This window comes from Parasteatoda tepidariorum, chromosome 8 (genome assembly GCF_982258835.1).
Source record: "Parasteatoda tepidariorum strain Cologne lab strain chromosome 8, Ptep-v5.0, whole genome shotgun sequence".
NCBI lineage: Eukaryota > Metazoa > Arthropoda > Arachnida > Araneae > Theridiidae > Parasteatoda > Parasteatoda tepidariorum.
The window spans coordinates 80,322,192-80,342,676 of NC_141762.1; the positions used below are offsets into that span (position 1 = coordinate 80,322,192).

Genomic DNA, 20,485 nt, shown 5'->3' on the forward strand with positions numbered 1-20,485 from the left:
CGACGCATTGCTAAAATCATTATGGCTTCAAAGACTTCCCACTCAAATGCAAGCTATTTTAAGTACTTCATCAGATCCTCTTAATAAATTAGCTATAATGGCGGATAAGATTGCTGATGTTACTTTTTCAAATGAAATATTCTCTGCTAGTTCAGAAACGAAACAAAAAGTGCCAAACGATGGCGATAATTCAAATACTATCGAATCGCTGCAAGCTCAAGTGTGTGAATTAAATAAAAAACTTGATAAAGTGTTGCGTTTCCTAGGTCGAAGCCCTGGTAAAAATGTGAATAAACACCGTAATCGATCCACGAGCAAAAATAGACTTTGCTGGTACCATTACCGTTTTCGTGAAAGAGCTAACAAATGTATCCAACCATGCAGTTTCAAGCAGGAAAACTAGACGGCCATGCGTTACTGGCGGCGAACGCCAACGGCCATGCAAATTGTCGCCTTATAGTTATTGATAGGACATTAGGTCTTAAATTATTAGTAGACACTGGCGCTGATATTTCTGTTTTGCCACCTTCTCAGAATGAACGCAATAAGACTCCGTCCATCTTGAAACTCGTTGCTGCTAATGGTTCTCAAATTCCGGTTTATGGAACACGAAAATTGGATCTTGATATTGGACTGCGTCGCATCTTTCCCTGGACGTTTACTATTGCTAATGTATCACGACCCATTCTTGGAGCTGATTTTTTATCACATTATGACATTTTAGTGGATCTAAAATCCAAGTCGTTAATTGATAAGCTAACTAATGTTACATTTCGCGGAAAAATTTCTTATGAATCAACGCCTAAAATAACTGTGTTGAAAACGTCTGCGGAATTTCATTCTTTAATTAGTGAATACCAAGACATTTTCGAGGAGAGAAAACCAGAAAAAAAGACTATACCTCACAATGTCAGTCATGTCATCGAAACAAAGGGTCGACCAGTGGTTTCAAAAGCGAGAAGACTATATGTTGATAAAATGGAAGCGGCAAAAGCAGAATTTAATTACTTAGTACACCAAGGAATATGTAGCCCATCCAAAAGTTGCTGGTCAAGCCCATTGCACATGGTTAAAAAATCGGATGGTTCTTGGCGACCATGTGGAGACTACCGTGCGTTAAATGCCAATACACTTCCTGACAAGTATCCCATTCGTCATTTATACGATTTTTCTACCAATTTACATGGAAAAACTGTCTTCACAACGCTTGATCTTCGCCGAGCTTATCATCAAGTGCCCATGCGCAAGGAAGACATCAACAAAACTGCCATCATCACCCCATTTGGACTTTTTGAATTTAATTTCATGACTTTTGGGTTGAGAAATTCTTCACAGACGATGCAGCGTTTTGTTGACCAGGTTCTACAAGGGTTAAACTTCTGTTATGTCTACATTGACGATATTTTGATTGCCTCGTCTACAATCCAAGAACATCTCCTTCATGTTAAGGAAGTTTTCAAACGTTTGAAACAATATGGACTCATCGTTAACCTTTCAAAATGCACCTTTGCTGCTGAAAAGGTCAAATTCTTAGGTCATATGGTTGATGAACATGGTATTATGCCATTACCAGACAAAGTTGAAGCGATTTCCACTTATCCTAAGCCAACAACAGTAAGCGAACTCAGACGATTTTTAGGAATTCTAAATTTCTATCGTAAATTCTTGCCGCATGCTGCTCAAAAGCAATTACCATTAAATCAAATGCTTGGCCGTTGTAAGAAAAATGACAAAACTCCTCTTTCTTGGACAACTGAAGCTGAAAACTCATTCCAATCTTGTAGAGCAGAATTAAAAGAAATCTCTTATTTGGCTCATCCAAATTCATCTGCAGTACTGGCTTTGATGACAGATGCTTCAGATACTGCTGTTGGTGCATGTGTACATCAGAAAAGTCATCAAGATTCAGAGTGGCAGCCTTTAGGTTTCTTTTCTCGTAAATTGAGTGCTGCGGAGAAAAAGTATAGTGCCTATGATCGTGAACTCCTTGCAATTTTTACATCCATAAAATACTTTCGTTACATGTTGGAAGGAACTAATTTTATAGTGTTCACTGATCATAAACCTTTAACGCATGCATTAACACAAAAATATGACAAGCTTTCACCACGGCAAATTCATCAACTAAATTTCATCAGCGAATTCACCAATGACATCCGGCACATCAGCGGCTTAAACAACACAGTTGCTGATGCCTTTTCCAGAATTCAACAGATTGCAGTTCCAAGAGACTTAAATTATGCTGATATTGCTCGAGAACAAATAAATGATCCAGAATTAGAAGCCTTACTTAACAGTGAAACTGGTCTGCAGTTGAAAAAGATTAGCATTTCTGATCCGAATACTTTCCTATATTGTGATACCTCTACTGGGATGATCCGGCCATATATCCCAAAATCACATCGCCCTGCAGTTTTCCATTGCTTGCACGATCTGGCTCACCCTGGCATAAAAGCAACCGTCAAACTTATAAGTGAGAGATTCATTTGGTCAAGCATTAAAGAAGATGTCTCCCTCTTGACAAAGAGTTGTGTATCATGCCAACGTTCTAAGATCACGACACATGTGCATTCTCCTCTTTCTAGATTTACGGTTCCCAACAAGCGATTCAATCATGTAAACATTGATTTGGTAGGTCCTCTGCCGTCTTCGCAAGGATTTACATATTGTTTAACTTGCATAGACAGATTTACTCGTTGGCCTGAAGCAATACCATTAACAGATATAAAAGCTGAAACTGTTGCTCAGGGATTTTACAGTGGATGGATCGCACGTTTTGGAGTACCTCAAAGAGTGACAACCGATAGAGGAACCCAATTTACTAGTGAACTTTTTTATTGCTTTGCAAATACATTTGGCATACACCTGTCACGGACTACATCATATCATCCACAGGCTAATGGCCTGATTGAAAGATGGCACCGTGTTCTTAAAGCATCAATTATGTGTCATACATCAGTAAATTGGACTCTTGCCCTACCTTTAGTTCTACTGGGACTGAGAACTGTTTTTCGAGAAGACCTACAATCTTCCACGGCAGAGATGGTCTATGGAGAAAATCTTCATCTTCCAGGTCAATTTTTTTCTGATGAAGAATTGGATGTGACAGAACCTGATTTTATCAAGAAATTAAAGAAACACGTTCAACAGTTAAAACCAAAGCAAACAGCTTACCATTCTTCTCCATCTACATTCGTTTTCCGAGACCTAGATACATGCTCTCATGTCTTTTTACGTGTTGATGCTATGAGACCTTCATTAGCAACTCCTTATACAGGTCCTTATAAAGTAATTTCTCGAAATGACAAAAATTTCACAATTCTCTTAAATAATAAAAAGAGTACTGTAAGCATCGACAGACTGGAACCTGCTCATCTACTACCTGATCAAGATACTTCCAATCCTCTATCAACACAACCAGAACCTACACCTAAGGAAACATCTCAGCCACAAAATCAAATTGTAAAAGAAACTCCTCCAGATCAGAACATCCCAATTCGGACTCGCTCTGGAAGACGAGTTCACTTCCCTGCCAAATATGCACAGTTTTCTACATAAAATTTTGCCTAAAATTTTTTTGCAGGAAGGGGGATGGTGTGGCGGCATTAACTTTGAACTTTTGTGATCTGGCAACTAAACAAAAAGATTCAGTTTAGTTTTCTGTCACAAAGAGATCGAGTTTGGCTTTTGTGTTCTACTGGAGATAACGTCAGCGATCTTTGTCTATAGTTGTGTTCTAATATTTTCACGAATGTTATTTTACTTGTTAAATGTTATATTAAAGTTGTTAAGTTTTACTGTTCTTATTTCATTTACTTAAAGCATTAGTTTCAATTACATAGACTTATATATCTGCTAAATTTCTGAAACACGGGTAGTTCTCTTTTTGCGCGCTTGAGATGTCGACCGACTTAGAGCGATTTGCTTAGGCGGCATATTTTTGCAAATATTCTTTCTGACAAAGAAAAAGAAATGTAAAAGTTGACAGTGGTCGCAAATTTGCTAAATCGAAATATCACATACATATTTTAAATAATAAAAAGAGCAATAAAAATGAGATGAATAAGAAATATGAAAATTATAAGATTTAAAACAAAAATCAATTTTATAAATGAAAGAAATAAAATGGATGAATTCGAAAACTTTGCATAAATAAACAAACAAACTAATAGTTTTCAAATGACAACTGTCACAGCACTGAAATCTTCGAAAACTATATTTAATTGTGCTAACCTAAAATTACGTACTAAATATAAATATTTCTGAAAACGTGCAATTTGAATGACATTTGCTTTTGTCTTTATATTTATTAAACAGTTTTCACAGTACTGAATCCGTGATACGACCAACAATTAAGAAATCTATTCTCGTTGATTTTACTTGCTTGTGCTCACCTGACATAAAGAAACGCGCGAATTAAAAGTTAAAGTATATGCAATTTACTTTAATTTACTTTTCTAAATGAATAGAGTTATAAGATAGAAAATATCACTGTTGTTATCTTCAAGATATTTGAAAATTGAATCGTTTATAGCAAAATTTAAAACAATGGCTAGCTTTTAACCAATCAGAAAATTCCATTTCGACTTTCACTGATATCGCTGGAACGGTTTATCGCAGAATGTTCTAATGTCGACAGAAACCTTCCTCGTGCTTTGAACTATCTGTATGCCGAGTTTCATAGCTTTCTGTCGGATGGTTTAGGAGTCTATAGAGGACAGACAGACAGACAGACACACATTCACTTTTATATATATAGATGGTTTATTTCTTTTGTTGTTGAGAATGGAAATGAATTTTTTGAGAATTTGACAACTGAATAGTAAATGGCATTTAAATAGCAAAATATTTTTCTACATCCTTTAAGCATCATAAATTAAAAGCATTAATTGCAAATCAATGTGAGGAGAAAACTTCAAATAATACTACTTAAACTGACGTACTATTGTTCCAGTTCTATATACTACAGTTCACAATTCAAGAACAAAAGTAAGCCTTTTCATATGGTATTTTTGTGATAATTGTGGTGGTCATTATGTAAAATGTTTCATACGCTATTTTGCTTAATTATGAAATTAGCATAAAGTTAACTTCTTTTTTACATAGATCATAGTTATTTCTAATGTTTAAATTGCTTATAATGCAAGGGACTGTGGTTATCTTATTCATAAATACCTTTTGTGTTTCCAAAAAAAAAAAAAAAAGCAGCTTTTATTGAAAAAAAAAACTTGAACTGAATGAACCGAAAGTATTTTTTATTAAATTACGTTGGCGTTATGAAGTGATAAAACATTTTTTTTACTTATTCAGTCCCTCCTTATCTTGACGAGAAGCTTACAAGTTCCGACATGGATGTTAAAGAAGGGAGTGACGTCAGTCTACGCTGTGTAGCCAAAGGCTCGCCGGAACCGGAAAATACGTGGCGGCGGGAAGATGGCTTGGAAATATCTTTCGGCAAGAGTAAAGGTGAGGGACAAAAGATTTGAATATTTAAAAAATAAAAATGCATTATAAATAGTATCTTAATAATTGTTGTAAAACAAGTTTTATATTCACTGTTGAGAAAAATTTAGTTACTTAAAAAATTTCACCTTTAGTTATGATTTGTGTTATTTAAAAATAATAACTGTTGTATCAGTTTATTAGATTAAAAGTAAACCTTTGTGTTGTAACAATCTTTTTTCTCACAATATAAGTGATTTTTTGTTATTCTAAGTACAAATAAGTAATTTTATTTGTAAAGGAGGATTTGTTGCAGAATACCTTATTCGTTTCAAATTTCTTGTTAGTCTGAGCAATGTTGAGCAATAATACTATAAGCAATGCTTTAAGCAATGCATTCAGTTCCTTGTTCTTCCAATTTAATTTTCAAGCGTATCACTATTTTATTATCTCTGTTAAATTACGTCTTCTATGCATTGCTTTATTTTATATTTAGCATTTCTGATCCATTTCTTAACTCTAATCAAACTTCAGCTTCTTAACTGACGCTGGATAATTATGATTCATTTCATTGGAAGAACTGGTTTGAGAAGTTGTGATTATTAATTATTTTATATGATTTAGTTTGAAAATTTTTACTGCCAATTCTCTCATCCATGTAGAGTAACCTCATTATATTGATTGGGTCATCAGGCAATGCACGTGTAAAAACCGAAACTTACAACTACCATTTATTTATAATTTTAAATTGGTTTTAACTATTAACTTCTCTTTTATAGTGAAATAGCATAGAAGGGTATTAAGGATCTAAGGTAAATTAATAGCAATCATAACAATAAGGTAAAGTCATGAGATGTAATAAATGAATCATTTAACGAATAATCGGTTAGTGCAATTTTTTTAGAGTAACCAAGCCTAAATATTAAATCATTAATAAACTTCCAGCACAGCAGTCTTAATCCGATTCCTTAAAGTTCATTTAAAAGAGGAAGTACGGGAAAATTACAAAGCAACTAAAAGAAGATAATCCTGCATGATTATTTGATTTACTTATTTTGGCTGTAAGTTCGAACATTCAGTAATTAAATAATTTATACTAAAACAATTTTTTTATTAAATTTACTTTTGACTGAAACAGAATTTCAGTAAATGACTAGAAACAATAATTTGGTTCACTGACCAATAATTTAATTTAACTTGAAACATGTCCGAATAAGACCGAATGACATCAAGTCCTTTTTAATTTCATTTTATAACCTATTTGAACAGACAACCCAATTTTGGATTTACGACGACTAATGTAAACACCGTAGCTTTGTGATTTTGAACTTAATCCAACTCCTGGAACAAGGAGACTCTTGGATCAAGTATTGGGAAAAATTTGTCTTCGTGGAGGACTTTTTAATGGAACTAACCCCCATTTGTGTTATATTTAGAAGAAAACCACGAATACCTCTTACGATTAGCCTGGCAGAAAGGGGACACACACCCATGATCCGTCGATCACTTAGGATGTTTTTCACCAGCATTGTGGTTGGTGCGAGTCGGGTGCGGAATTCGTATCAACTAGTCACAGCTGGGATTCGTACCGGGTTCACCTGATTGGAAAGTGAACGCTCCATCCCTTGCTCAACATGGCTCGATGCTACCACGGCTCGACTTCAAGTCCTTGCCATGATCTAATTAATGTAAGCGGAAGGGTACTGTCAAGTTCTGTTGAGGAAGAAGGGGGCGCTAACAAGAATAAGAATACCGCAAAATTTCAAATTCTTTAAGTATATTTTCAAAATTTTATGAACATACTATAAAAAAGGGTATCACTAATTATTTAGTAAGAGTTGAAAAAAAAGACTTTTTTCATTCATTGGACAACATTCATCAATGCAATAGATTTATTATTATTTATTAAAATTTAACATTAACAAATTAAACGTGTTTTCTATATTTTTCAAAAATTTTTTTAAAAACTATGCTTGGGTGGTCTTAGCTCATGAAAACGAACTTTTTTTTATTAGAAGTAAAAATTCAATTAGATTTCAAAACTGAATTATATGTTTGATCATGTAAAACTATATTGTTACTTAAAGGAATGAAAATTTTCTTTTCGTTTCTTAGTAATTACTTTAAATATTTACATTAAAGTACAAAAATTAATTAAGTTACTGTCTATGAATTCGAGGAAACATAATTATCTTTCTTTAGAGAAAATGTTTTATTATTATCCTATTGAATGAGGTATTGTAAGTAATTATAAAAATAATAACTGTAAGTAATTTAATGAAGGAAAGGGACTACTTTTTTATAGTTTACAAATTATTTAATTTTGTTTCTTTATTTTGAAAGCCTTAGTTTTGTTGCGATTATGCATAATTCAATTTAACCTTGTATTTGAATATAATTTGATACATACGAGCTTCTTACAATCTAACTATTTGAATCAAATTAAGATTTGAAAATAATGCAAAAAAATCGAAAAGCAGTCATCATTTATTAAAATTCATTATTACTTTTTGCAAGATTTATTCTTGCACAAAAGTAATAAAAATCCCTTAATTTGATAAATGGGTTTAAATAATTATACATCGCTTTGTAATTATGCAATTATTTCAATTAAATAGCAAGTTACAATCACGTAACTGTAATAAAATATTCGTAGATTCAAACATCGAAACCATTTGTGGCATTTTATTTGCCAAAGATTAGCTATGAATAATGGAAGTGTATTATTAGCTCATAATTTTCATGCTTTCAGATACACTATTTACATTAATTAGTATGTTACTTCAAGTAATTCCGCTTTTTTAAGATAATTTTAACAATTTTAATTCAAAATTGTTCTCTGATTTCAACATTATACTTGCTTTAAGATAATTACGATTAGTCGAAATATTATTCTGACTATTCGTATTATGCAGAAAATCTATTTCCATTAATTAGGGCATACGTTACAATCTTAATTAGTTACATAAATACTTACCAAAATACTTACAAATGCTTGCCTTATCAGAATCAATTATTTTTATAGTTGAATGTACAAAATTATAGTATTATTTATATTTTAGTGTTAGATAATTTTTATTTCATTTTGAGAAGTTAAGATTAGAGTTTAGAGTTATTTAGCTCTTAAGTCGTTTAATAATATTAAAACAAGACCGTTTTTATACTATTTTCTCCCAAAGATGCGTAAATGCGACATTTTTATAAATATTTCTTTCTTCACATTATTGCGCATAATTTTCACTAATTTTATTTTTCTGCTATTTTCAGGGTTTCTGTCAACATCTAGCAAATGTTAGTAATTCAAATGTAGTAAACTTTTTCGGTTAAGAAATTTTTAACAACGTTATTTGTTTTAATCTAATACTGTTATTGACTTTTTGAAAATGTATAATTATTGTATTTGAGATTAATCATAAGCGTTTAAGATGGGTTAAAGTTCTATAAGTAAAATAAAAATGAAAAAGATGTCTTAATAATAAATATTTGTTCAACTAAATGATTTATTCATTTATTTCCAAATGTAGCGAATACGCGCCATTTATTTCTTAATTAAAATATTACTCTTCTTACAAGAAACGTTTATCGTATCATAATAAATGTAATTTAAGCTGATTTAAAAAAATAATAATAATCTATATTTAATGAAATTCCTCTGTTTGTCCTAAAATGGCTTAAATAAGTTTTATTTGCAATAAGGGATATTATTAGCTTCTGTTAAATTTACTTTTATTATTTTATTTTTTTAAGTAACAATTATAATGTATCTTAAAGAAATAAAGGACATCAATAATGTTTTGGAGAAATTGAAAAACCACCAGTTAACTACTATTTTTTCTTTGTTGAAAACGTATTATTCCTGTACTTTTCTGTTTTATGTGTTTATATTACATCATTTAAATAGAATAACATTATGAATTATATGTTCCAAAGTTTCCTAGCTCAATTTTTTTCATGTTTATATTCTTGTAAAAAATATTTAAGTAAAATTTAAGGAATTGATTTCACTTCAAATTTTAATAGTTTTAAATGTTACCGTGTTTCCATTTAAATTCGAAAAACTCATCGTGAGAAAAGTTAATTTAATTCGATATTATAATGCATTTGCTTTTCTACATTGTGCAGAAAGAAAATAGGAAAAAATAACAATGACAAACAGACAATTTTTAATTTAACTTCATAGAATAAATATATTTACAAAATATTACAAGTAATAAAGGTAGACTTTTGCTAATAAATAAATTTAATTAGTCTGAAATTGACAGCCTTTTGCGGTATTGCAGATAGGTAAACGTTTATTGAAATTTCCAAATATGGGCCGCATGTCAGAGCAGGGAGCTCACTAATGTGACAAGCTCTTAACCTAATAATAAGCCAAGTCGATCGTGGAATTGTGCAAGCAGTACAACACTTTAGGTCTTTATGGATGAGGGCGTTAAAACAAATACAAATATACCTGCGAGACATACTAGATCTGTTGCTGTTCCATGGACAGAAATCACTTCAAAGTAAACTGATTGTTTTAACAAGACTGCGAACGATCTCACAAGGCTAAAAATACACACGAATAGAATTAGACGCATTTTCCGAATTTAATACAATCTGAAGAATGGCAACCATACATATTCAATCATAAAAATTACTGTATATGGTCTATTTTGGAATTTAGAGTCTTCACTAAACCACACGAAAGTTTGAACTATTTAAAGCAATTGCTTCGACAGGAATATATTTCAGATCAAAGACTTGCCGTCCATTGCTGAAAAGTTCACTAAGCGTTTGCACATCTGCTTTGCTGCAAAAGGCTGCTTCATCTGCTACAGGTTATCTTTTAAGAAGTTTTTTTTTAAACAATAAATTAAAATATCATTTGCTTAGTTTCCGTCTATTTTTTTTTTAAACTTGTAACATTTGTGGAAATTTTGTCAAACTTGTATTATCATTGCACATCATATGCGCAAAAACATTAACAGTTAGATAAAAAAAAACATGTTTTCCTTTCTTTTTACATTTCAGTGACATCATTTAAAGGAAATTATCTAAACGTAACGAAAGTCAGTCGTCTTCATATGGGAGCATACCTGTGCATATTCTCAAATGGTGTCCCTCCATCTTTGAGTAAACGAATTGTGCTTGGTGTTACATGTAAGACATATTGTATTTTTCTTTTATTATTTGAAACATGTTTAAAGGGAATATTCTCCAAAAATGTCGAACAAAAAACTATTGAATGAGTAAAAGCGTTGCAGTTTAAGTGTTTTCTTAGAAATGTCACAAGCATTACAGAAAGTTAAAACTATTTAGTAGGAAAAAAGGAGATTAAATTCTCTTTACGAAGGAAAAAAACCATGATTTCTAGTGGCTTTCCAAGAAGGACTTCTTTTTTACTCTTGTTTTAAGAGTACTATTTACAATCATGCTGGTAACAGGATAAAATCGATTTTCTCTTTGTCGAAAGAGAGGGTGCTATTGGCATAAGGAAGAAATGGTATTACTTAAAGATTTTACGTCCTTCCAACCTTAAAAGTCTTAAAATAGTAGCACACGGTTAGCTATATATATATATATATATATATATATATATATATATATATATATATATATATATATATATATAAGTAAAAATGTAAAGTAAACATTGCAGTTGGGCTAAACTTAACTTATTTTTTTGGATAACTTATATTCAGAAATATCCATGCTAAAAGCATTTTATAACTATTGACTTTTTATTGAGTAAGTAAATTTATTTTAATTAAAAAAAAGGCATGAATAATTAATAAATATAAGAAAATACTAATGTGATGTATTTAGATTAATTCTACTTTAAAAAGTTCTAGTAATTTGATGATTGAAGCATGGGACATTCTTTCGCTATTGCAAGTTGTAATTCACTACACTATTACTGTACTATTTATATGGTGGTTCAGGAGTGCTAATATATTATTGTGAAGGGAGGACATATTGAACTAGAGGCAAACTTTAAATTTATTCTGTGGCAATATTCTTTTTGAGCTAGAATTTTAAAATAAATTTTTTAATTCGATATTTAAATATTCTAAAATGAGAATTGCAAATTTGTTAACTTATTCGTCACTATATTTTTAACCTTTTTTTTAATTTTTGTTACTGCCTTTTTATAGTTACACCTATGATTTGGATTCCAAATCAGCTGGTCGGAGCCCCTATTTCGACAAATGTCTTGCTTCAGTGTAATTTGGAATCTCATCCTAAGTCTGTGACATATTGGGTAAGAGAAGGCGGCATGATGGTCTTGACAAACAACAAGTATAGAACTGAAGTTTTACCAACTGTACTATATAAAGTACAATTACAATTACATATCTTCAACTTACTGCCAGAAGATTATGGGTCATATACATGTGTTGCTAAAAACTCTCTGGGGGAAACCGAAGGAACAATTAGGCTATATGGTAAGTTGTTATTATAACAGATAGGTCTTTTGAAATGCAATTACTTCCTAAACTCATCGAAAGTAATTACTCTTCTTGCATACATAAGTACTCACGAACACTGTAAAAATCTCTGGATCAAATTATGATCTATTGTACCAGCACTTTGAATACATTATCTCTAAAATCCCTTTTACCGTGACACATTATAAGGTAAATATTTTAGTAATAAAATACAAAACATAAAAGGCTTGAAAAGATAACTAAAATCATGTATATTCGAAATTATCTTTCAACGAACAAATTAGGGAATAATGCATCAGATAAGTAGATGAATCTTTGATGTTTATAAAGTTTTTCGATATATATCTGTGTATATTCATATATATATATATATTTATATATATAGTTATATAGTTATATATATATATATATATATATATATATATATATATATATAGTTATATAGTTATATATATATATATATATATAGTTATATATATAGTTATATATATATATATATATATATATATAATAAATAAATAAATACAAGAAAACACTAAGAAAGTTAAGAAAAACAATAAGTAACATTTATCGCGCTTAAGCTGCAAGTAAACAGAACTCATTAGATAAGTTCAAAACGAAGAATAAAACAAAGAAAAATTATAGACAAATGAAAAAAAGGGGGTGGGAAATAATAAGTAAAAAAAAAAAAAACAACAAACAATAAATTATTTAAAAAAAAAAAAAAAGTGAAATGTTAATTAAAAAACCGGAAAAAAAGCCGGGAAAAAAAAGATATAATCTTTTCTTCAGCCCACACGATTATATCCGCAAAACAGAGTGCTTTCTGATATTGTATCAATAAAGCCAAAGCAAAATATATTAATACAATAGTGTGAGGAGCACACAAAAAAAAAAAAATTTTATTATAAAATAACTACATAAAAATAGATCATAAAAAGTAAATATAACATGTAAAAACAGATAATAAAATAAAATAAAAAGAAAAAATAAAATAAAAATAAAAAACATTAAAAAGGGGGGACTATAAAGCGAGTAGCAAAATCATAACAACTTACATGGACAGTTATTTTTCAAGAATGATTTAAAAATGTTTTCGCAGAAAGATTGCCAGATTACAAAATATGAAAACAAAAGATGAAAACAAAAGCGCAAATTGAGTGTAACAAAAGGGTTCGAAAGTGTCGTTCTTACTGCACTGCTGAAGTGATTTGTTATTCTGAGTTTTGATTTGTTAGTTACCAAGGATGGGCCCGAAATGGATGTGCCCAAGGTAATATTATACTGGATAATTTTAAAAATTGATCATAAATAATTTTAGAAGATAGATGTTTATTTAGGAAAAAATATAAAATAGAAAAGAGAAACATAAATTGCCTGCTTTGCCAATAATTTCAGCCGCGGATTTGCACGATATGGATTAGTACATAGAAAAATTATTTAAATTATCAAAGAAAAAATTTTAATAGATAATTTTTAACACGGATTTGCCCGAAATGGATTTGCACATGGAAAAATTAACAAAGAAAAAATTTTAGCAGATAATTTTAACCACGGATTTGCCCGAAATGGATTTGCACATGGAATTGTATAAATTATTAAAGAAATTTTTAGCAAACAATTTATCCACGGATTTGCCCGAAATGGATTTGCACATGGAAAAACTGTATAGATTAACGAGGGAAATTATTTAGCAAAGGAATTTTTAGTAAATAATTCTAACCACGGATTTGCCCGAAATGGATATATATATATATATATATATATATATATATATATATATATATATATATATATATATATATATATATATATATATACTAAATAAATTTATATCTACCAAACCGAATTCATATATTAATGTATATATACTCAAATGGTAAAACATGCACCGTATTCGTAGAAGAAAATTTGATAAACTCCTGGCATATTCTCGAATATCTCGATTCCTAATGCATCTAGAGCCTCAAAGGTTTGGGAAGGTAGACGTCATTAAAATCGACAAGAATTGGATTTCTTAGAAAAGTTGTGATGGATAAAAAATAATAATTAAAGTTTCCATATATTCAGTCAAAAATATGCAAAAGACGCATACTTTCATCAGAAGTCAATTTTTCATGTTGTGCAGCTTATTATATCATTAATAAACCAAGATTTTTATTAACAGCAAATAATTTTAATAGTTTTGTAGTTCAAACTATTGTTTAATGCTCGTACAATTTACCTAATTTTAGATTTTTTTGTATTGATTACGTTTTAAAAATATATTTGTTAGCCAATTGTTATTTATTTAAACCTTTACACGAAGCTAATTTGTTTATTTCATTAAAAGCTTCTACACTGGTGTAAAGAGAATTTGCTGCCCTGGTCGATTATCTTTAGAACTACGGGACAGATTTTAATGAAATTTGATATGTACAAGCATTGATACAATACAAAACAAATAATCATTCAGCAATTGTTATACACAAGCATGATCTTGCGTAAAACTCGATTAATATGGTAAAAATGGGTTATTAGGGGTTATGATCCCTTCTTACAGATATACAGACTTTGCAACGTGATATCAGACTTGAAATAAGACAGTTTATCTTTTCCTCTGGCAATTGGCCTGAATTGTCCTGTGCAATTTCATGCCTTCCAATTCCAACGAGTGTTATCCACGATCATGCGTATGCATTACAATTATTGAATAATTATTTATTTTGCATTGTATGAATATATGCACATGCACGCATTTGTTTTTTATTGTATCAATGTATATCAAATTTCATTAAAATCGGTCCAGTAGTTGTAGAGATAATCGACCAAGTCTGCAAATTCTCTTAATTTCTTACACCAGTGCATATAGTACCTAACTCTGGCATTCACAATTAGAGACACTTCTGATAATTTATTCCATAATTTTTCTTGACTGGACTCAAAAAATGTTGAAAAGCAATCATATTTTTCTAGAGGGTAAATCGTATTGCTAAATCGACATGAATTTGTGTGAACGTCTTTCAATAGAGTTTTTTTTTTAAATAAATAACGCAATTTCTTTTACTTTTTGTATTCTAGAAATTCCACCACCATCTTCCATCGCCGCAGGAGACGATATTTTTAATTCTAAATCAGAAAAATTACGAAATGGACATCAAAATTCGTACAAAAAACATGATGGTGAGTAAAAGTCTCATACGTTCAATTTTTATATTTGAAGCTTAGAACAGCAAAGCATTCCATCATGCCATAACAAATGTACTTAAAAAGTACAAGAGAAAGTGACTAGTAGTTAGGGTAGTAACACTTTTTACTTTGTGAATTCAACATTTACAACAAAACATCAGACTACTAAAACAAGTAGAATTGAAAATCAATTCATTGACAGCAAGAGAGATATCTTTTAAAATCCTGAAAGAAGCTTACACATTAAACCCTCTTCGTTCCCTCGGACAAAGGGAAAAATTTTAAAATCGTATAATATATGTTGAAAAATTGATACAACTTCATAATGGGTGAGAAGAAAGCTACCATGGTTATTTAACTTGTACAACACTGATACAAAACATTTCGTGGAAAAAATGGTTAAATAACACTTTATTGAATGGTTATTTTACCATATTTAATCAAAACAGTCAAGTTATCATAAATGAAATGTTTATCAAACTGTTAAGTTTGAGAAAAACTGTTTATTGACTGCACTCACCTAATACGGTTAAACAACCAGAATTTTATCTCACCAATTAGAACCACCTAATAAAGCTACTTAGTTCTATGCAACGGCGAACATATCATAGCCGAGCAGGCTTATCTGTCAATCTCATGACCGGCAGTACTGGAGTTCGAGTCCTAGTGGTGACACCACATTTCTTCAATTTCCTTCACCACATGGAGAATTTCCAGAGTCCGGCACTCTCTAATTTCCATTACCTTACGAAAAACCGAGCTCCTGTGCCTAGTTAGATAATTATTTTTTTTGCGTTTTTGAAAAATGCTAGTTGTAAATGGTTAAAAAACCGTATAGTTTTATATCCATCGTCTTATAACCATGCTTTTAGTAAATGGTTTCGAAACCGTAAAGGAAAAAAAATGTTCTTTACCGTTAACTTTACGGCTAATCGGATGGACAGACAGCTGACAGTTATTTTACCATAATTTTAGAATGAAACTTTTAACAGTGTAGACGACCTTTTTCATATAACTTACAGTAAAAATTTAACTGTACTACATATACTACAGTTCCTAGCATTGCAAAAATGAAAAGTATTCAAAAGTTTTCAAAGTGCAGTTTTTTGAAAATTTAGTCAATATTGTCGATTAAAAAAATTTTATTGCTCAATACTAAATCATTAACTAAACTTAGTGGAGCGACAGCCCATAGAGGGCCCATAGTGTATTTATTTTAATCTTAGTTTTAACAAAATGTTAAATTAAATTTAACACTGTATCAATCATTTAAGCAAAAATCAGAAAAAGGATATAAATTAATTACTATTTTAGGAATACTGATCTCATACATTATTCAATTTCATGAAATTGAAAAATTTATATCTATACTTCTTTTATAAAATCAACACAGTATGACAAGAAATAAATACTTTCAGCATCTGAAAAGTTTATTTTTCTTAAATTAGACTAATGAATATTAAATATTTCAAATTGAAACTTTCTTTCAATACTTTTTCGAGAAAAAATCAAAGAATTTTTAAAAAGAAATAATTTATCTGTTATGCCTAACTAGATTAAATATTAAATTTTTACCTAGTTAACATTCAGTATAAACATCTTATTAAAAAATTATTTGGTACCTCTTTTGTATTACGTATGATTTAATTTAGTTTATGCACGCTTTTTGAAAATTTCATGAGAATTAGATTGTAACTGAGAGAATATCCAAATTCAATCAATGCAAAAGTCTAGAAGGAAGAGCTCGTAATGAATATCATCTAATAATCCTAAAAAAATAATGTCCAATGGTCTTAAGGTACAACATGTGGTTTCTCAAGGTGTGACATGGTGTAATTTGGATAAAAATGACACCTTCAGATTATAACAATAATAATGTGACGTAATAATATTCTGTTATTCTAAGTATTCTGATGTGTATGGGGGATTTTATTCACAAAAAATATTATGTAAGTAGAACCTTTAGTGTATTAGTGTATTTCCTTCAAATCATTACTTTCTTCCTTAAAAAAATATTAATCTTTTACTTTTCTTAATAGTAATATTATTTAATAACTATATTATTTAGTTATATTTTTATAAATATTTAAATTATAAACCCTTTTTATATATTTTCATTTCATATATAGATTATTCAAGTCAAGAGTCCGCAGATCATCATCCAAATATAGAACCAAAAGAAGAATTTTCGAAAATTCTTAAAACAAAAGGTACTGTTCTCTCACACGTATTCATCTTAATTACGAGTAAAAAAACGTTTTAATTGAATTATTTATGTATAACGTTTAAAATGAAAGATAATTAACAGACCTAATTTTATTTAATGTACGTTGAAAATGTCTAAAGTAAAAAGGAATCTGTTCCGCATTATTGGTTTTTTCAAGCTATAAATTGTCTGTTACACGAATATTTGCCAGTTAACTCTAGGTAATCTGTGGGTACGAGTTAAGCCTGTGGTTAAATACCAAACGTTATACTCAAGTCAAAATTGAGGGATTTGACAAACAGTTTACTCTCCGTTTTTGAGAAACTATCGGAGGATTAACCGCAGAATGATCTTGTAAACAAATAAAGCCGATGACTGTTTTCAATTTAAAAATTGAGCTATCGCTGCTTTTGAAATTGAACCTTTCAAACTTCCTTGCAAAAAAGACTATAAATAACATAGATTTTTTTTTGTAATTGGAGAACTAATATGTAAATTTGACAGTCAGATGGAGTCACGCATACATTGTTTATTAAATTAACATTAAAATAATCTGCAATAAAATGTAACATTTTCATGAAAGATGAGGCATTTTCGTGATGATTCGTTGGAAATAGTTTTATTTTCAGATGCAAGTTTTATTTTTCTAATTAAAGAAACATGCCACCTTCGAAATGTTTTGATCTGAAGTCAAATGCAAAATTTTTGAGATTTGCTTCATAAGTTATGCTCAATATTTGTGAATAAATAAAAATATTCTTCGTAAAAATATTTAGAATTCCGTTACTGTACTCGAAAATGTCTTGAAGTGAATTAGAAATTCACTGTTTTTTCCAGTGACTAGTGGCTTAAAAAATGTTTAAAAAACACTTTCTGAAGTTTGCATACGAATATTTAAAAAATAACTGTTTTATCTTCTTAAATTAATGCCTTTGAACAGAGATCTTCCTCAGGAATTCTTTAACAAAGATATTTTTTTTAAAATGTAAGAAAATGATCCGAAGTTATTGATTGAGTTAACAATTTTTTTTTTTTAAAAATGGCCTTATTGAAATTTAATCTATGTAATACAGGCAACGTATACAAATAGCAAAAATGTGAGTTATATGAATACATGAACAATAAAAATGCACAACAATTAAAATACTTGAACAACAAACGAGATCAGTGAATATTTTTTTTAAAATTTCCTATGAGCTGCACAATCAGTCTTCCCGATGAGCAGACCTAGTGCGTTCTCCAGAAGTGGTATCCACTCTTTCAGGACCACCATAATGGGTGAGATACCGTTGACCATGTTAATTTTGACGTCTAGTTTCTGCCTCACTAGATGGCAGCATCGAGATTCTATTTGGATGCTAAAGTGCACTAGGAATTTAATTTTGCTGGAAATGCCAAGAGCCAATAAGGCACTCCAGGGATCTTCTACATGCCGCATAATCATACGACATGGTCGCTGAGGATTTTCTGCATCCCGAAACTCCGGTGTCTGGGCCGAGGATCCAACCCGCAGACTTGGGCTGAGGAGGCAAACGACAAACAAACTGAGCCACCCAATGAATATTAAGGATAATAAAATTAATGTAAACTTCTGTGAAAAGTATCATTCAAATAGAGGTATGATAGACTTATTACTTACATAGATACAGTGTAACAGAATTGTGCATTTTTACCAGAAATGTTATTTCCATAAATCACAGTAATTTTCTCAGAATATACTTGGTCGCTTAGGAATCTATTAATTAAAAATCAACTAATTAAAATCTGCAATTTTTAGCAATACTTTGCTTTTTTTCAAAAGTTCATGAAAAAAGAGCAATTAAAATATCTTATTATAATTTAATACTTGTACTCATTTAAATGCTTGTCTTTTCATTTTTATATAATTTTATACTAATGCATATATATATATTTTTTAATTTAGGTGCAACTAATATGTCTGCGAAGGATTTTAACAGCTACCCACAATTACTTTTTATTCTACTCATAATTTTATACCATAATAGAAAAAGGTATGTTTCATGATTCTGACCACCATTTGAAGAGACGAAAAGATATCTGAAATTCATACATATGAATTCATCCATTGAACTGTTTGAGAAATATGTTTGAGTTTATTACTTTTAAATAAATTTCCGTATAAAAACTAAACAGTTTACGAACTTAGTTATAAGAACAAATTATTTCAAAAACGAAAAAATTTCACATTATACTGTTATGCAATCATATCATGATGGGATAACAAAAATCCCCAATTATTTTTTTTAAATAATTTGTTAAAAATATATTTATGCAAATGTTTTATAATTTTTATACATCAATTGAAGTTTCCCAGCACATCTCGAAAAAAATAAAATTTGAAGAAAATTTTCGGAAAACGGCAATATTGCTTTATTTTCCTGCAGCGATCAAGGCGTAGATCTTCAGCCTAATTATATTTTTATTGCTTTAATGGTAATGATTACTCTTTATTTTACGTCTTACGCATAGTTTTCCACAGCCAAAGGGAGTCATTTAATGTACCCTCCCCTACAATAATGGAAGAGACATTTTTTTTGAATTTCCCAAGAAATACTTAATGGAATATTTTGTAACTTTAGAGGTGTTTAGTTCCCTCCAATTTTCATACTTAGTAATAAGATTTAATGTGTTGGTTTTATACAGTGAAACCATTAAAATTATTCAAATGTGCATAAAACTACGTGCAGTCAGTAAAATAACAAGCAAACAAAAAACTATAAACTATAAAAAAAGCTATAAACTATAAAAACTATGAAAAATAAATAAATAAATAAAACTATAACAGAGAAAAAGTAATTAAAAGAAGCTGCAGCGTGTACTGCAAAAATTCATATTTTACCTCACCGCCAAAAATGGCAGTAACTATACTCAAATAGTTTTACCGTGTTGATCATTATTTTAATTTCAAATTAAGACACAAAAATACACTTTCACAAAATAAATTAGAATTTCATCTCTGCTGATGTTGTGCTTTTTAAATTATGTCCGGTAACTGATATGGAAAGTATGGTGGCAAGATTTAGAGAACTTAACATTATACTTAAGTTTTGATTACTAACGATGTGTCTGGAAGTAAGTACATGAATCAAAAATTTTTCTACCTATTTAAAAAAAAATCCTTCACTCAAGAAAATCAACAACAAAAATCTCAAAAAAAAAAAAATCCTTCATTCCAAATTGTAAATTATTTTTTAAAAAAATCATCAAAAATAAGGTA

At 29.9% G+C, this 20,485-nt stretch overlaps 1 protein-coding gene across 1 annotated transcript in view; it reads left to right on the top strand.

The window, feature by feature from the left end:
- LOC139425621 (neurotrimin-like) overlaps positions 1-19,603 on the top strand; it is a 64,741-nt gene extending 45,138 nt beyond the window's left edge. Inside the window, exons 4-9 of the mRNA XM_087169224.1 lie at positions 5,311-5,466; positions 10,456-10,584; positions 11,580-11,870; positions 14,934-15,035; positions 17,171-17,251; positions 19,172-19,603. Coding sequence (XP_087025350.1) covers positions 5,311-5,466; positions 10,456-10,584; positions 11,580-11,870; positions 14,934-15,035; positions 17,171-17,251; positions 19,172-19,272 — 860 coding nt within the window. The 3' untranslated portion in view covers positions 19,273-19,603. The remainder of the gene's footprint in view (positions 1-5,310; positions 5,467-10,455; positions 10,585-11,579; positions 11,871-14,933; positions 15,036-17,170; positions 17,252-19,171) is intronic.
- Positions 19,604-20,485: the final 882 nt, after the last annotated feature.